The sequence below is a fragment of the Budorcas taxicolor genome, chromosome X (genome assembly GCF_023091745.1).
Source record: "Budorcas taxicolor isolate Tak-1 chromosome X, Takin1.1, whole genome shotgun sequence".
Taxonomy (NCBI): Eukaryota; Metazoa; Chordata; class Mammalia; order Artiodactyla; family Bovidae; genus Budorcas; species Budorcas taxicolor.
The window spans coordinates 77,096,764-77,116,723 of NC_068935.1; the positions used below are offsets into that span (position 1 = coordinate 77,096,764).

The window sequence follows — 19,960 nt, forward strand, 5'->3', positions numbered from 1 at the left end:
TTAATAAACATGTCTTAGAATCAATATTATAATACATACTGATTAACGGATGTTAGAAAGATACACGACCACAGAATTCAGTACCATCACGATTAAAACATTAAGTAATTATATTAGCTTTATTAGAATTATTCATGCTACCTAATAATGTTACTTGCTTAACCTATAAATTTTCCTTTTTTCCTAATATGTTAACTAGTTATGAAATTTTAAGGCTCAAAATCGTATTTACAAGAGGAAAGTAAATTTATTTCATTCTCCAATATGACTTAAAGACAATCACAGAGGAAAAAGAATTCCAAATAAATAAATTTCTGGAGTAAATATGAAAATAAATTCAGGGAACTATGGCTGACAACTGGAAACAAAACAGCAACAGGCTAAGCACATTAAGACAATAAATCAAGATCTAGATTCTAGTTTCTTATTAGTTATAAAAAATTCTAGGTAAGTTCATTTAATTTTTGTGGGCTTTAGTCTCCCATCTATAAAATGAGAAAAATAATTTTTCTATTATATACCTCATGGGGAATGGAAATTATACCTTAGAAAGAACCTCCTGCCTAGAATGCTTTGAGAAAGGAAGTCAGTGAATCATATCTCTGATTAGATTTGGAGAAAAAAAGCAACGCTTTTTTTTTGCATGGAGTATCAACTGAAGGTTTGGGTCAGGTAACTCAACAGTGTTAAACTCCACAGGTTTTCTACACATTCTATTCTACATAAAAGGATAATCTGCTACATTTTGAATGCAAATTTAATGGTTTTCAATTCTTTAGAGGAAAAAAATGTTCTTTTTTAAAATCTAGGTACTAAGTTGCTATCTTCATTTACCTCTTAAACAGTGACATTCAGCTTCTTTTTTCCTAGTGAACCAGTGAGCAACCAAATGGAAGTTAAGATAAGGAAAACATATTTATATATTTGGAAGTTAAGATAAGGAAAACATATTTATATATTTAGCTCTAATCTGTAATATAACATTATCAATTTTCTTTAATTGTATATCTAGAAACACTAATACATTTTAAAAATATGGCAAATTTTGATATACTCATATTAAATCTGTCCATTTACAAATTTAAGTACCTGGAATTAGAATTTAAATTTTGTTTAAAAAGTAAAATTTTTATATATAACTTTTATTTAAAAGTGTGTAAGCACAGATGAAAAAAAGTAAAGAATGAGGCTAAAGCCAGAGAAGAATCCAAAAAGTAAAACTTGATTTTTGTTTAAAACACTGTGAATGAAATAAATTGCATGCCAAGGTATGTAAAATTTGTTATAAGATTTATCTTTCATTACATGCTTCTGGAAATGAATTAATAAAACCATTTCTAAAATGTGGCAATTTTCCTTCTTCCCACCAATATTTTCCACATGTAATACATAATATTCATAGCTTGTACTCTATCACTATGGACAAACTAAAAACTAACACATTTAAGTTTCTAAAAATGACAATTCAAATTTTTTGAAGTCATAACAGGAACATACTGAAAATAAAACTTTTACTAGAATTTCAAACAATAAACTAAAATCTGCATTTTGACTTTAAAAGGAAGCCAGAATTGTCTTTGAAAAAAAAAAATCTGTATTTGAATAACAGTAAAAGTCATAAAACAGAAATAAAGGCATAGGAAATGAGAACTGGTTAACTCCCAAATTTAAACAATGTGAAAGAAATGTTTAGTAAACTGTGTGGAATCAGAGTTAATAACATTTTACTCATTTACTTTCATATAATTTGAGTATCACTAGTAATGAAGGTTAGATGGAAGCCTTTTACTTTGTAGCTGAATGGCAGGTTGTAAAGAAACATTTAATTCCTCTTGACTTTCTTAGAAAAAAGAAAGTCACATCATGAAAGTGGGGGAAAGGGTCATAATATTTTATAACAGGATGCAAGACACTTTGCAAACAGAAGAAAATCTAAGCAAAACCCAGCAGGACTGATTTGTCTCCTTCAGTCATGGGGAACACAACCCCATCAATCACTTGTCACACTGGATCACAATAGTAAAGGTGGATTTTATGGTTTACAATTCCCAACACTGCACGCTAATTTCCTTGTAACACCATTTAACGGTTTCAAGCTGAGGGCTGGAAGCTTTTATTTCTTTTCGGAAATTCTGTGGTTCTTTCATTTTCTGGTCACCAAAATTTGTATGTATACACCTGTTTCATACATCCTGACAGGACTTATCTTTAGTGAAAGATGGAAACAATCTTTGCTTAATTTAATGTAAAAGATTATCTTTTTATTTATATTAAAAGCACTAACACATAAGAAGCACAAAATTAATACTAAGCCATAGAGCTTAACAAAATGGCTTTTGAGATTTTTGGAATTCACCCTGCAATTTTGCTTAGTTTAGGCATAAAAGCTATTTAAGAATTCCATTCATGCTAGAATACTGGTTTTATAAAATGCAGATTTAATTTTCTATTTTTGCTACTGCATTTATTCATTGTGAAATATATTTACACTGCTGCTCAGTCTGGAATTCAAACTTTTTTTCTGAAACACGTAAAAATTTTTTTTTCTGCTTCTTCTTCATAGTTATCAGAGATGCATTTTGATAATCCAAAATAACATTTACACGTGAAATAGTGCCTACTGGAGAAAAATAATCTCATGAGAGAGAAACTAAAGAGAAAACAAAGCCACCATATGATTTTTCAAAATCAGACTTTCAGAATTCCTTCAGTGTTTTCCATCATCAAACACTAAACTAAGATCACTGTATCATTTATCCTCATTCAAACATATGAGAAATTTTGTGCATTTAAATAATGTACACTAGAATAAATATCCAATCATTATGTGTTACAAAAATGGTCAGCTGAAAAGAATGGATGTCTTTAAGAACAGTTCATATCCAGCTTAATATTCCTGGTGCTGCTGCTTAGTTGCTTCAGTTGTGTCTGACTCTGTGCGACCCTATGGACTTCAGCTTGCCATGGCTTCTCTTGCCATGCCCTCCTCCAGGGGATCTTTCAGACCCAGGCCCACACTGCAGGCAGATTCTTTATTGATGAACCGCCAGAAAAGTCCAATATTCCTACTTCCCTAGTTTGAAGAACTGTACTATTCTTTGTGCTGGTGGAATTTCAGTTTTTAGAAGACTTGGAAAGCTGAAGAAATATTCTGAAGATCCCTTGAGCACATAAAACTGGCCAATTTCAAAGATGGAAAGATGGATAAGTCTTATACCTGGAAACTCTATTCTCTGACTTTTTCGATTATTCAGTTTTTAGAATTACTTAAACTGTAATTCAAACTCTTTCTAATTAAACCAATATTAAAACTGGATGCAAAAACCAATATTAAAACTGGATGCAACTGCCCAGATAACACATTTGACAGCAACAAGGGAAATATAAAGAACAAGTTTTCCACTGGAGATATCTTAACTCACATTATTTGTCTTTAATTTTAATATTGAATTTGCCATCTTTCTACAAACAAATTATTATTCAAGAGATTTTTTTTCCATAGCTATTTTTCCTCAGAAAAAAATTTATCTAAAACAAATCTAAATCTGAACTGCTGCTTAAATTGGTGAATTATTCTATATGATCAAGACAGGAAGGTATAACATACTAGAAAATGAGGCCAAAATCTCAAACCAAAGGGCTCTTTGTAACCTAAAAAGATAAATGGCCACATATTTTCTAATGTTCACTTAGCCAGGGACTATCACTACTTGTTTATTACTGTATGGAATGATTTGACATTATACATCAGGAGAGAGAACAAATTACTGGTGGGACTGAGAACAAAAAATTACTCAGAAGAACAAGGTTAAAGTAGCAAAAGCAATTAAAATGGAAAGATGTTGAGTAGAGAAAACTGGAAAAACAATCAGGGTGAAACTAGGATATACTGATGAAGAATTGTCAATAACAATCACAAACTTACACTGTGAAACTAATAAGTACCTGACAATACACTAGGTGTTTTATATATTCTCTTTTGTCTTATCAGAGCCTTTTCCTTTGGCCTTAGAAGTTAGCATTACTGTTTTAAGAGGATTTTCCAAACACTTTTGAATCCTAGAAGGTCTCTGAAGATTGAACCTCAGTGCTAAAAGATACTACTGAGTGTAGAGGAACCAGGAAACAAAAAGGTAGTAACAATTTATTGCAGTGAGTCTAATTATAGAAACTCCAACTGTCTAAAAGGCAGAAATTTTTGATTGTTTTTATGTACTGGTATAACAAATCACATCACAGGATACTTTAAAATTCACAGAGTGATACAAAGTTGAACAATAATTTTGTTAACTCTAAAATCATTGGAAATTACTGATCTAAATTAAAACAATTATAGCTACCAGTGCTGAGAAAAAAAGGCAAAACTGAAAAAACTGAATAGATAAGTAAATGATAGCTGGCATTATTGGACAATGAACAAAGTAACTGGTCACAGGCTAGTAGTCATGGAGACAGTTTTCAGTCACTAATGATACAGCCTAAAATTATCCTGGCCTCTTACTATTAGACTTCATTACAGTGCATCAAAGCATCTGTCATAACACTAAATCAGCCATAAACCAATGCTTTTAGAATTGAAAAGTTCAATGCAAACTCTCACTTACCTTCCCTGTTAGAACTGAGGGAAATTCAGTATCAAACTTGTTGCTCAAGCCAAACCTTAAAAACAAAGAACAAAATACATTCTACCCAGCGTATTTAACTCTTTTCCTTAAAAAAGTTACAAAGCCATGCATTTTTCCTTTGATTTTGTGACCTAAAAGCATGTCCTAAAAATAATTTGATATTTATAGAAAATAAGTGTTTGACTATTAATCAAAATTAAAAGTAAAAGGAACTTAAGGAGCCAATGTTAAAGTAGGATTCCAACAAGAGCCATGATATGAGATTAAAAAATAATAGAGAAACACTGATATAGAGCTGGAAATATTATAATTTTTGATTGAAATATTTCTGTTAAAACCCATTTTAGTTGATAACTGTTGGAACCGATGGGTCGTATGTGGGAGTGGATTATACTATTTTTTTCTACTTCTGTGGATATATAAAAATTTTCCTAATAAAAATTAATGTAGCTTTTGGAACTATACAGCTTGATAACTTATGATCAGTGACTACTCAGATACTCAAAGGTTGATCCTTATGAATGGCTTTTATGTACACACAAACAAGTTTAAGAAAACAGATCCCAGCCTCAAAAGCTCTGACTTTCTTCAAGTACACTCACTGAAATCTATACTATGTCAAGATGATTTTTATAAGCCTTCCTTCACCTCCTTGTTGATTTCAGTAGGAACAACAAAAGTCACTCCCTGCAGGTTAGATGATATAACAGAGTAACTACAATTTATGTTAGTGTAAGCAAAAGGAAAAAAAAAAAAATCCAACAGTTATTAAGAACTCATTGTGAGGTAGACAATAATAGTAACAGTTACCAGTAACTATCTATTTACCATGAGTTAGACACTGTTATAGGTAAATATATTACCTCTAAACTTTACAACCCTGCAATAGAGGTATTGTTATCTCTGTTTTACAGAGAAGGAATCTGACAGAAAATTTTTATTTCAAAAATTAATTAATTAAATGATTTGCCCAAAGTCATTATAGTAAGAGATTGTGTTTATTTATTTATTTATTTTGTATTCTCTTGTGCTTGGTCGCTCAGTTGTGTCCAACTCTTTGAGACCCTGTGGACTGTAGCCCACCAGGCTCCTCTCTTCATGGGGGTTCTCCAGGCAAGAATACTGGAGTGGGTTGCCATGCCCTCCTCCAGGGGATCTTCCTAACCTAGGGATGGAACCCAGGTCTCCCCCATTGCAGGCAGATTCTTGACCCTTTGAGCCACCAGGGAATAAGGACAACCAAAATTCAAATGCTAATCCTTAAATTCTTTCTGTCCTATATTAAACTCCTGAAGAACAAAAACTATGGCTTATTTACTTTGTTATCTTCCATTATGCATAACAGCACAATGGAATCTAAGTGCTTAATAAAAGTTTGTTGAACAATGAGCTATTGTGTGTACTGTTTGATTCTACTGATATATGGCATTTTGGTCTTAGGGTCATTTTATAGACATCTTAAGAATCCAATGTCCTATTAAAACTGTGAGAATATCAGTCTCCTTGTATTATTTATACTAATAGCTCCTTTACAAGGACCCAAGTGAGTCTTTTTTTTAAAATATAAATTTAACTTTTTTAATTGGAGGTTAATTACTTTACAATATTGTATTGGTTTTGCCATACATCAACGTGAATCCGCCACAAAGACACTATACCTAGTAGCTAGCAGCAAGGAACACATCCGTGCATAAATAAATTTTACTTTATATGTTAAAAATGTATTTTGAAACAAAAAATTCTAGTTTTTAAAAGAGTTGAGAAAACTAATTAGCAATTATAAAAAGACTGTAACTTCATTAAAAATGTCGTAACTTCTCTAGGTGTCAGTACATGTAATGAAAACATAGTATTTTCAGAATAACATCCTCATAATAACATTTTCTTTAAGTCTTTACATAGAGGAGTACAGTCAAACTTAAAACAGTACTCTTGTACATAAATTTTTATGACAACTTTCATGTGTTGAGAAACAACTTTCAGCTGTTTGAGAAATTGATAACTCTAGTACTATTTATATATTTGCAACTGTGTACTAAGTGATCAGTAAAACAGCAAATACTTAACAGAGCAAGAAACATTTCATTTAAATAATATTTAGCTAAACAGTGGCTTTATTGCTAGTCAAGAAGATGTAAATCAATTCATTATTCCACAGAGTTCTTATTGTATAACAAAGAAACAGATACAGTTTTCATGAAAATAGACATGATACATTTGAAAGTAGAGTTCTATTTCCATTCTTGTATCTTGTCTTTTATTTTTTAAATCCAATTTTATTTATGTATTTATTTATGACCATTCCACCTGGATGTTAGTTTGACAGGGGATCAAACCCGTACCCCCTGCAATGGAAGTGTGGAGTCCTTTTCCTTCTTATCTTTTAGATTCAATGTTTATAATGTGTTCCTACCCCTATTAGAGATTGCTGCCATTATAGATTTTTTCAAGTTGCCATTCTTTTATCATATACCAAATACATAGAGGATATAGACATATGTGTTCCTCAAAATATATGGAATATTTCTATTATTAAAAAAATTAGCTTTGCTATTCTCTCTTTGCATTTATCATCAGACAAATGAACTTTTGCCTCTGTTTCCATTTCCTTAATATCCCATCCTTTCTTAATCTTTTGAAGTTTGTCTTTTGATACTGTTATTTTACTGAAAATAATTCCTTATTTGGAAAATTTATTTAGAAAGACAAGTTCATCTTACTTATTGCTAAATTCAATACCCTCTTTTCAGAACTTCCCCTCCTGACTTTGCAGTCTGTGATGCTGTTTACCACTCCCTTCTCAACACTCTCCCATTTGTTCACTCTCTCCTAACACTCTTATCTTTTCCCAAAATTTAGCTTTTAGTCATCTGCTTCTCTTTCTAAAGGAATTATAATAGTTCATCTATTTTAATAGCTTTGAAAAATCATTTCTATTCTGATGACCATCAAATCTGTATCTCTAATTCTATATTTCCCAACATGCTCTAGACCCTCACCTCTAATTGCATACTAAAAATTTCCATTCGGAAATAATGCCTTTTGCAACAAGATGGATGAACTTAAAGGTTATTTACTAAGTGAAATAAGTTAGAAAGAGACAAATACCATATGATACCACTTATATGTGGAATCTAAAATATGACACAAACGAACTTATTTATGAAGCAGACACACAGACATAGAGAACAGACTTATGGTTGCCAAGGGGGAGGGGAGTGAGGGAGGGATGGAGTAGGAGTTTGGGGTTAGCAGATGTAAACTAACATATAGAATAGATTAACAAGATCTTAATATATAGCACAGGGGACTATATTCAATATCCTGTGATAAACCACAGTGCAAAAGAATATGAAAAAGAATACATACATATGTAAATAAATCACTGTCCTGTACAGCAGAAATTAACACAACATTGTAAATAACTATACTTGAATACAACAAATTAAAACAACAACAAAAATAAAAACTTCCATTTGGATATCTTTATACCTCATGTGAACACATCTAAAATTAAATGTTACCTTTTATTTGAAACTGGCTCCTTCCTTTCAAATTCTTCATCTCTTTCAATGGCGCATTGACTCTCTTTAACCTAGATCCTGCTATCATTTTTGTACCTTTTATCTCCTACTTTTCACACCTGGCTTATATCCAAGTGGTCCCAAATACTGTCATTTGTTCCTTTGAAATCATTCTTATAACATTTACTTCCTTTCCACTGCCACTGTTACACTGGCTCTTTTCTTTGTTTATGAGGTTTCTCTTGCTTCCTCAGTTCAATTCAGTTCAGTCTCTCAGTCATGTCCAACTCTTTGTGACCCATGGACTGTAGCATGCCAGGCTTCCCTGTCCATCACCAACTTCCGAAGCCTACTCAAACTCATGTCCATCGCGTCAGTGATGCCATCCAACCATCTCATCCTCTGTTATTCCCTTCTCCTCCTGCCTTCAATCTTTCCCAGCATCAGGGTCTTTTCCAAGGAGTCAGTTCTTTGCATCAGGTGGCCAAAGTATTGGAGTTTCAGCTTTAGCATCCTCTTCCTGGTTTTGCTTTCTCTCCCTGGTTTATAATCCAGTGCAGCCTTTAAGGCTCAAGCCAAGTTTCAACCCCTGCTGCAAGTCTTCATGGATTTCCCTTTCTCTGAACACTGATAGCCAATTTTAATCTGTACTATACAATTCAAAAGTATTAAAGATATTTTCCTTTATTCTTTGCTGATCCACATGAGTTTCTTAAAGGCAAATTTCCTGTTAACTTTGTAAAGCAAGACCTATACTTTGCTTTTTTTGTATTCTTCATAGTGTTTAGCTCAGTGCTCAGGTTCTCAAAAAATTCTTGCTAAATTCACATTATAAATTTTCTTCTCTAACATAAAAAGAGATTGTCTTTTCTAAAACATAAAAAGTATATTAGAAATGGTAAAGCAGGGAACTTTTAGGCAGTCCAGTGGTTAGGACTTTGTGCTTTCACTGAGGAGGGCCCAAGTTCAATTTCTGGTTGGGGAACTAAGACCCTACAAGCTGTGCAGCATGGTCAAAAAAATTAAAAAAAATAGAAACAGTAAGGGAAGATAAGGAAATGGTACAGAAGTCATTTTACTTCTTAAAATACTCCATTATGGCCTACATTTATCTACTTTAAAAGGTATAAAGGTAGGCAAACTAGGCCCGATATATTCTCATGCTGCTGTTAAGTCGCTTCAGTCGTGTCTGACTCTTAAAGGCCCCATGGACTGCAGCCCAGCAGGCTCCTCTGTCCATGGGATTTTCCAGGCAAGAGTACTGGAGTGGGGTGCCATTTCCTTCTCTGATATATTCTCATAATTTTGGCTAAAAGGCAGTAGCAATTGCATTCTTGCCTACCAGCAATTTTTTTCCTTAACTTTTACAGTAGATATTAAGTACCTAAAATGAGTACTTAAATAATCTTTGACACAACATTTTACTTAGTAGTTACCAGGAAAATGTTGATATGGCTACTGCTAAATGATGAACATCTCAGCACCATTAAGTTAATAAGATCTGTGAGTTCACAGAGGTTAGACAAGCTCATCTACCCACTAGTGAGTGATCAGTGAGAGACATGAGTAAAGATGTGGAGTTTCTCAGCATTAGACAGAAACATTTGAGAACTGTTCACATTTTCATTTTATCAGGTTCATTAAATAAAGAGTGTATTATGTGTTTGAAGCTGACCCAGCTGGTGGTTCTTAATGATTGTATTTGTCAAGTGTCTGCAATGTCCCAAATTTTAATTTCTTGCACAATTCTCTGCAGTAAAGGAAACTGAGGCAAAGAAAGGTGGGTCCTCTAGTTGCTCTTCCACTTTTCTTCCTCTTTACACCTCGCACTGTCTTTAATTCTTTTGAAAATGGCTGTACATCAGCCTCTGAAAATCCTACACAAATTTTAAGTTTATATGTTAAGTTATTTAAGAAAACAGATAAAATGTATTAAAATTCTCCCAAAGAAAAACACATTTCACTAGAAAACTTTGCACTTATAGTAACACTGTTTCTGAAGCAAGTGCATTGAATTCTATTTACTATACCAAGAAAAAGGAAAGTCTATGACACACGATTAAAAGATATTTTGAAAAATTAAATTTCTTTAATCTTCCATATGGAAATATGTCATGCTCCTCTGTAAAATGACAAATTACTATAGCTTCAGTATTCTCAAAGCCTAAAATCTTATAAAATATTTACCTTATACAAACATAAATTAACAATGCTTCACTGTAATTTCTCAAAGACAGCTGTTTATAGAAAAGGCAACATTTGCAGTGCTATTGCACTTTTTGCAGAAATGCACTGTTTGACAAATTTGGCTATCTTTTTAAATTCTATATATAATAACTTCAGCTTTTTTAGATTAATTTTAATGAGAATTTTATATATCTGAGCATTGGTAAACTCTCATCTTTACTGCTATATACCTCTACTATAGAGAGTAAATAATTATATATTAAAAAAAAATAAGGAGTTTAGTAATACCTAAAAATAAGAAAATAATCTTATGAGATAAAATTTTTCTTGTATTTCAATACACTGGATCCAAATATTTACCCTAAAAATATCAAGAAGAAAAATGATAGCTATTAAGCTATATCACTCAGATGTACAGTGTTTTTGAAATAACACTTACAAGAAACATTTCATTATTTCTGTTTTCTAAAACCTTAAATCTGTGGGTGCTAACTTAGCCATGTATGTATTTTTATTTGGAAAAAGATCATTAAATATCCATTTATGATCACCATCATCTCAGATTTGGAATTACAATTATTGTGGTTAGGTCATTCAACTTCCCAAAAATGGTAATTCATTGATAAAGTATTAAATAACTCTTGTTAAATATGGTAATTCATTGACAAAGTATTAAATAACTCTTGTTAAATATATTTAATATTAATTAGAGATCTCTTGAAGAAAATTAGAGATACCAAGGGAACATTTTGTGCAAAGATGGGCATAATAAAGGACAGAAATGTATAGACCTAAAAGAAGCAGAAGATATTAAGAAGAGATGGCAAGAATACACAGAAGAACTACACAAAAAAGATCATAATGACCCAGATAACCACGATGGTGTGATCACTCACCTAGAACCAGACAGCCTGGAGTGAGCAGTCAAGTGGGCCTTAGGAAGCATCACTACAAACAAAGCTAGTGGAGATGATGGAATTCCAGCCGAGCTAGTTCAAATCCTAAAGAGATGATGCTGTGAAAGTGCTGCACTCAATATGCCAGCAAATTTGGAAAATTAAGCAGTGGCCATAGGACTGGAAAAGGTCAGCTTTCATTCCAATCCCAAAGAAAGGCAATGCTAAGGAATGCTCAAACTATTGCACAATTGCACTCATCATACATGCTAGCAAAGTAATGGTCAAAATTCTCCAAGTTAGACTTCAACAGTACATGAACTAAGAATTTCCAGATGTTCAAGCTGGATTTAGAAAAGGCAGAGGAACCAGATATCAAATTGTCAACATCTGCTGGATCATAGAAAAACCAAGAGAATTCCAGAAAAACATCTACTTCTGCTTCACTGACTATGCTAAAGCCTTTGACTACATGGATCACAACAAACTGTGGAAAATTCTTAAAGAGATGGGACTACCAGGCCACCTTACCTGCCTCCTGAGAAATCTGTATCATGTCAAGAAGCAATAGTTAGAAACGGACATGGAACAATGGACTGGTTACAAATTGGGAAAGGAGTATGTCAAGGCTGTATACTGTTACCCTGCTTATTTAACTTAAATGCAGAGTACATCAGGTGAAATGCCAGGCTGGATGAAGCACAAGCTGGAATCAAGATTGCTGGGAGAAATATCTATAACCTCAGAAATGCAGATGACAGCACCCTTATGGCAGAAAGTGAAGAGAAACTAAAGAGCCTCTTGATAAAAATGAAAGAGGAGAGTGAAAACGCTGGCTTAAAACTCAACATTCAAAAAACAAAGATCATGGCATCCGGTCCCATCCCTTCATGGCAAATAGATGGGGAAACAGTGGAAACAGTGTCAGACTTTATTTTCTTGGGCTCCAAAATGATGACTGCAGCCATGAAATTAAAAGACGCTTGTTCCTTGGAGGAAAAGCTATGAGCAACCTAGACAGCATATTAAAATGCAGAGACAATACTTTGCTGACAAAGGTCCACGTCAGTTCAGTTCAGTTCAGTCGCTCAGTCATGTCCGACTCTTTGCGACCCCATGAATCGCAGCACACCAGGCCTCCCTGTCCATCACCAACTCCCGGAGTTCACTCAAACTCACGTCCATAGAGTCGGTGATGCCATCCAGCCATCTCAACCTCTGTCGTCCCCTTCTCCTCCTGCCCCCAATCCCTCCCAGCATCAGAGTCTTTTCCAAGGAGTCAACTCTTCGCATCAGGTGGCCAAAGTACTGGAGTTTCAGCTTTAGCATCATTCCTTCCAAAGAACACCCAGGGCTGACCTCCTTTAGAATGGACTGGTTGGATCTCCTTGCAGTCCAAGGGACTCTCAAGAGTCTTCTCCAACACCACAGTTCAAAAGCATCAATTCTTCGGCGTTCAGCCTTCTTCACAGTCCAACTCTCACATCCATACATGACTACTGGAAAAACCATAGCCTTGACTAGACGGACCTTTGTTGGCAAAGTAATGTCTCTGCTTTTCAATATGCTGTCTAGGTTGGTCATAACTTTTCTTCCAAGGAGTAAGTGTCTTTTAATTACACAGCTGCAGTCACCATCTGCAGTGATTTTGGAGCCCAAAAAAATAAAGTCTGACACTGTTTCCACTGTTTCCCCATCTATTTGCCATGAAGTGATGGGACCAGATGCCATGATCTTCGTTTTCTGTATGTTGAGCTTTAAGCCAACTTTTTCACTCTCCTCTTTCACTTTCATCAAGAGGCTTTTTAGTTCCTCTTCACTTTCTGCCATAAGGGTGGTGTCATCTGCATTTCTGAGGTTATTGATATTTCTCCCGGCAATCTTGATTCCAGCTTGTGCTTTATCCATGTAGTCAAAGCTATAGTTTTTCCAGTAGTCATGTATGTATGTGAGAGTTGAATCATAAAGAAAACTGAGTGCCAAAGAATTGATGCTTTTGAGATGTGGTGTTGGAGAAGACTCTTGAGAGTCTCTTGGACTACAAGGAGATCAAATCAGTCAATCCTAAAGGGAATCAGTCCTGAATATTCATTGGAAGGACTGATGCTGAAGCTGAAGCTCCAATACTATGGCCACCTGATGTGAACAACTGACTCATTGGAAAGACCCTGATGCTGGGAAACATTGAGGGCAGGAGGAGAAGGGGCCAACAGAGGATGAGATGGCTGGATGGCATCACCAACTCTATGGACATGACTTTGAGCAAGCTCCGGGAGTTGGTGATGGACAGGGTAGCCTGGTGCGCTGCAGTCCATGGGGTCACTAAGAGTTGGACACAACTGAGTGACTCAACCGGCTGACTGATCTTATTAAAATAAGAAAACCAATGTGTAAAGTTTATATAAGCAGACAGGGTATTTGGACACACAGAGTCTTGCTCAACAAAGCTTTCAGAGGTAAGCCCATACCATACCCTTCCCCTGTACTCCCCAATCTGGTAGTATTTTTGTATCTATGCTCAGAAACATAACTACTCTCCAGAGGATGATTCTACAACACACACTTGTTGAGGCCCTATAATATAGCACACACTATGGTGGGCATATTGAGTTTTACTAAAAGAACTAATATTTATTCAAGTCACTTTTACTCTCTACTTCAGGGAAGGCACTGTGGTAGGCACTGAAAATTCAGAGGGAACCAGTGATTATCCTGCCATTTCAGCTTCCAATTTAGCAGGGGTAGAGAAGACTCACAGGAAGTGGTGACCACATATGGGGTAAGAATGGTGGGTGGTGGAATTCTAAATGAAGGCCCCAGCTTGAGCAGAGGCAAAGAGATAAGAAATAGCATGCTACGAATAAGAAAATACAAGCAGTAAAGGGAAATGTCAGGAGATCAGGCTGATGGATAGGCAGGGCCTAGTCATATATTCCATGCTTCAGAGCTTAGACTTGATCCTACAGATGAAGAGAAAATCACAGAAGTCTTAAACAGGAAAGTGGTGTCTCCATTTAGCAGCAGACTGAGGGACGACTTGATGCACATGAGTTTGGGTGAACTCCGGGAGTTGGTGATGGACAGGGAGGCCTGGAGTGCTGCAATTCATGGGGTCGCAAAGAGTCAGACACAACTGAGTGACTGAACTGAACTGAGGGATGGATGTGAAGGTGATAAGATGAAGACAAGATGATGAGTAGAGTGGTGAAAGGGGCTTGAATCAGGGAAGTAAGTAGTGGTAGGGAGGAAAAGAAGAAAAATTTAAGCCATATATTGTTTATACCCACTGATTTCTTAGATGTTAGAAGACTGAATGGGGAAGACGAACCACTCGCCAGATTTAACTGAGTTGGAGGACTCAGAAATAGAAGGAATTTTTTGAGGGGTTGGGATGGGGGTGTGAGGATATGTTGTAGGAGAGGGGAGGATGAGTTCTGTTTTGAATATATTGAATTTAAAATGTCAGTGAGTCATTAGGTGAGGAAGCCCAGATAAGAGTCTTAGCAGGTCTGGTATAGCAATACATATTTGGGAGACATCAGATAACTGAAACCATGGGAACCAAGATGAGGCCACCTATCTAGATAGAGTAAGGAATGAGAATAGTGGGATGAGAACAAAACTCTGGAGATCACTGGCATTCAAGGAGCAAAGGAGGAAGAAAAACCCATGAATGAGACAGTTCAGGAATAACCAGAAAAATATAAGGAAACCAGGGAGAGTAAAGTGGCCAAGAAATTCCTAGGTTTATTTGGCTGGTAAAATGTTTTGTTTTGTTTTTTAACAGAATTTGAAACCCTTTAGGCAAAACACATACCTTCCAGTTCAACTAAGGCCCATCATTACTCAAGCTGCACCATTTTCTGTGACCTGTCTTGCCTCTGAAGGCTTGTGTGTTTGTGACCCCTGGAGTAAAAGCCTCTGAGAAAGAGGGAGTCATTATAAGTCTCATAAGCAATACAGAGGACCAGAAAGATAGAAAATGGAAGATGCCCATTAATTTAGCAACAGAAGGTCATGACGATCTTAATGATGCCAGTTTGTCTGAGGTCATGGTGGCAAAATCCAGGTATCAGAAGGGTGAAGAGGAAATAGACATAGTGAATATAGCTACTCTTAAGAAATCTGGAGAAGGAAAAGAGATTAGACAGTAGCTAATGGGGAACATAGGTCTAAGAAGGCTATTTTATTTTTAAAGAATTAGATTCTGAATACAGTTATAGGCTGACCTAATAGAGGCCAAATGAGGTAATAGTATATAGAGAGGGGCTGCCTGGAAGGAGGTTGCAAAAGAAGGTTTTGGAAGGCATCAGTGGAGGGGTGAGCTCTGAACAAGTGGAGGGACTCCTTGACCTCTGAGAGTGGAGAAGGAGAGCATAAAATTCAAACCTAATTAAGATCCAATGCAGGTTTTTCAGCAGGAAAGTGACATTTTAAACTGTGTTTTAAGAAAATTAGTTTGGCATAAGCATCCAGATGGACTGGAGTAGGAAGAGGCAGCAGACTGTGGCTGCAATTCAAGTAGAAGATGATGGTGACCCAAACTAGCAAGGTGCCAGTAGAAATGGAGAAAAATGAATAATTTAATAGACTTTGTAAAAGGCATGAAGACATCATTCTGGGACAGACTGGCAATGGACAATTTAAGGAGAAGGAAGAGTTAAAAATGACTCAAGGACTTGAAATATTACCTGGGAAGATTGGAATGGTAGTATCAGAGTCAGAAATGGGGCAACTGGAATGCACAGCCAATGTAAGGAGAGAAAATATCAGGTTTAAGATATACTGAATTTGAAGTGATGGTTCTCAGATTTTAAACTTTGAAAAGAAACAACATCCTCTAAAGAACAAGTGACTATACTAAGAATGAATAAAATAAGGGTGGGAGAGAATAAGAAATATTTCATTCAGATAGGGCAACTAATACTCCTATGTCAGAAAAAATTTGATATATTAGACATTTAAAAATTAAATTAACTATTTCCTAAGGACTTGACTTTATCTATTGTAAGGAAGATTTTACTATCATAGAAAGACCAGTTTCTCAGATCCAGTAAAATTTTCTCCTAAACATTCAACCTTTTTTTTTTTTTCCTCCAAATCTCAGACATTTAACATCAAATGTTCTTTCTAGGTCAGAGAACATGTACAACTAAATACTTTTCCAAACTACGTACATTGGTTAGCAATTCAAGTACTGGTTTGCTGCTTTTCAGGTTTTGCCTTCAATTAATGCCAACAGTTACTAAGAGCACCACTATTTCACGCTCTTTATTCCATAATTTTTAAGCTAGGAGGGACATTACACTTATCAAAAGGGCCTGAGCATAGCAAGTGTCAGTGCTTTGCTTTTAATTGAAAATAGATTTATAAGTTGTGTGAAGAGTAAAATGAAACCACAAATAAGTTTTGGAGAACTTAAATTCTGTTTTCTTGTTTGTTCTTTGTTTTCTGAATTTTAGAAAATAATGAGGGGAAGGAGTGTTGGAATATAAAATTACGGACTAGAATAAAAAATCTTTTTCTGTTTAGTCATGTGAAATAATCTGCATGAAAGTAAACTTTGGTGCCAGAATCATAATCAATTTTAGTAATAGACTGTCTCCGTAGTGATAAAAGGAATCTAAGTAAAACTGTGCAGTAAGCTGGCATCTGAACATTGTAGACTATCTGCAAAATTCTTGAACCAAAAAAAAATTGTGTTAAACTTGCCTTACCAAATGGCAGATCTAAAAATCTCCACACATTCTTCCACAATTTCAAAATCTTTTCATGCAAAGATCACAAAAGTGTATTACAATCAAAATACTCAATATGTTAAAATTAAAAGCTAACATGATGAGGGGAGGTGGTGCATATTACATGATTTCAGATAATATGAAGTCAACTGAAAGTCAATGTGGTAGGTGAGCCATTATCAAAATTATAGGCAGCATGACTTACTAGGAAAAAATAGTCCTGTTTTTTAAATTCAGTAAATGACAGCATATTTAAGATGATGAACATGATATAATACTCAAACTTCCAAGTATTTACAGTCCATTTCATTACATAAAAATGAGAAAGCACTCTTCAAAGCCCAGAAAACCACTACATTTTTCTTTGGCTTTGCAAGTACTATGCTATGAGGGCCCTCTCCCTTTTATTTTCTCAAATATGATCCAAGATTTCAATTTTTAAAAACTCTGCATAAGTTTTCAAAAAATCATTCTCAGCTCCTAGGGGATTGATGTCCATACATATTTAATGTTTGCATATTTACTATTTGCACATACAAAATCTCCTGAAGGTATCTTAAATTATCTCAGAGGTGAAAGACTTTAGAAACCATCTAACTCCAAACCCCTTATTTTATCGATGCAGATATTACGGCCCAGCAATAGGAAGTAACCTGACCAATGTCAAGGGCCAGTAAGAAGTAAAGCTGGGACTAACATACAAGAGCCCTCACTCTCAATCTATTGCTCTTTCAACGTTTCATAGCTGCCTCTCAATCTGAACATGTAATTGTGTGATATTCAAGGAATGTCAGAGTGATCAACACACAGAAAGGATTACTGTATTCATTTACATAAGAATTAAACAGAAGAATGGATGCAAATATAGGTGAGTGGCTATTCTATAACGTTATTCACAAAATATATCCTGTTTCTGTTTTGAAGAGTCCAAGCCTCGGTCTTGTCACTTGTTACAGCAGTCACCGTGTTCCACTAGACACCAATCTTAACAGCAAAGAACCCGCTGGTACATCCTGCAGTTTAGACTATTCTCGCCAGCATACACAGAAGCAAGGAGACTCACCTCTACTCCAGTCCCTTTGGCTCCGAACCCCAGACTTCCCTGTCTTATACTCACTCTTTACCCCGTGTTGGCGCATCGCATTTGCATTCTCCTCACTTCCTTTACACCTATCTCCCTCAGTTTCTCCATTTAGACCAGGTGTCCTTTTCTAACTGTAGCCTCAGTCAGCCCTCCCCCACACCACACGCCCCTCGATCGCCTTATTCCTCTGTCGCCAAATCTCAGCCTTTTCAAACCCCATAGCTCCCTCTCGCTTACACAGTGATGTGGCCGGCGCCCCGCACCAATACAGGGTCGGGGGCATATCTCCGTAGATGCTCTTCGCTCACTACCCGAGGCGGGGGCGGCGTTTCCTCCACTTGCTCCTCTTCTTCCTCCTCCTCCTCTTCGTTTTCTTCTTCCTCCTCCTCCTCATCTTCCTCGTCATCGTCAGGCCCTGATACCGACGACGACGACGACGGCGACGACGACGACGTTGCCGCTTCTTCCTCCTCCTCCTCCAGTTCCGAGATGGTATCGAACTCCGCCATGTTGGGCAGCAAGATGCTCATCACGTGACCTCTCTATCGCCGCCACCCTCACGGAGAAGAGTGTGAACCTGCTGAGGTGCAGAAAGAGGAGGGAGAACTTAACGCAGGGAAACAGGAGGGGTGTAGGGACTGGATTTAAGGAGATGCGCCTGCGTGGTGGGGTGGACGTGGGGGTGGGGGGGGGAGACGCGAGGGCACGAGGGAGAGAGAAGCAAAATCAGTGTACGCTTGCGCGGCTCCAAGGGAAAAGGGACGTTAGAGGTGAACTCCAGGGAATTATCGAGGTCCGGTATGCGGGTGCTGCTCTTAATACTGCTGTTTGGGCTTCTGCTGCTTGTCTCCCAGGGATGTATCTTCTGATTTTACTTCCTACTAATTAATAATGGTATTATTACCCGCTTTGCCTCCAGTGCAGAGAAAGGATATTCTATAAAAGTGAGGTTAGAACTTTGCCCGATATATCTTAAAATACTCACCAATCCCTTACATTTGTTCAGCATTACAATTTAAAAGACTTTTGCTGCAGAACTTTGCCACACCCTGGGAGGCATTTTTATTAACATTTTACTGAAGGGGAAACTTTCTATTACTTCTTCTACTATGTAATACTTATGGAGGACTTACTAAGTGTCAGGGACTGTGCTAAGTGCTGTATGTACATGTCTCATTTAATACTAAACAACCCTATGAAATATGTACCATGATGATTTCATTTTACGCATGGAAACCTAGATGCAGAGAGAAGTAACTTGCCCAATGCTTCTGATTCCAGAAGCCCAGTATTCTTAACTAAAGGGCTATACTTCCTAAAGTTGTTTGGAAGGGCTTCATAGAGTGGTGCCTTTTGGGCATCTTGAAAGATGTTTGAATTTTGGAATTTATTTTTTCTTTTTCCGCGGGGAGGAGGGAAATGGGGGGAGTAAAGGGAGCGTTCCAACCCAAGGAAACATCGATTAACATCATCCATTTTCCAGACATTGGGCTAGACTCTAACATACAGTATCTCAATTAACCCTTAAACAATACTGTGGGGGTAGGCATCATCATCATTATTTTATAGATGACAAAGCAGTCTCAGGAAGTTTAAGTAATGTATTAAGGACTCTGGTGACCTTTCCTCTAAGATTTTCTTTTTCAAATGCCTGCTTCCTTACATCTGCTGAATGTTACAGAGATCACATATTTTGAGTTTCCAATCCATGTTTCAAACTATTTCATATTTGGCAGTAGCACAAAAATTCATGCCATAATTCAAGGATTATTAAGACAATAAAGTAACACAGCTGCAAAGTAATAAAACAAATACTGTAATCCAGGTATTCTAATAGCAGCTTCACTGCTCTTTCTGCTACAAGATGGCTGCATCCCAATTAGTTGATGGGACTGAGGAAATAGAT

General features: G+C 36.1%; 1 protein-coding gene across 1 annotated transcript in view; it reads right to left on the reverse strand.

The window, feature by feature from the left end:
* Positions 1-18,584, reverse strand: part of CHIC1 (cysteine rich hydrophobic domain 1) — a 40,636-nt gene extending 22,052 nt beyond the window's left edge. The window contains exons 1-2 of the mRNA XM_052663686.1: positions 18,292-18,584; positions 4,605-4,659 (exon numbers count right to left, since the gene is read on the reverse strand). Of these exons, the coding sequence (XP_052519646.1) occupies positions 4,605-4,659; positions 18,292-18,584 (348 nt within the window). The remainder of the gene's footprint in view (positions 1-4,604; positions 4,660-18,291) is intronic.
* Between the last annotated feature and the right edge of the window lie 1,376 nt (positions 18,585-19,960).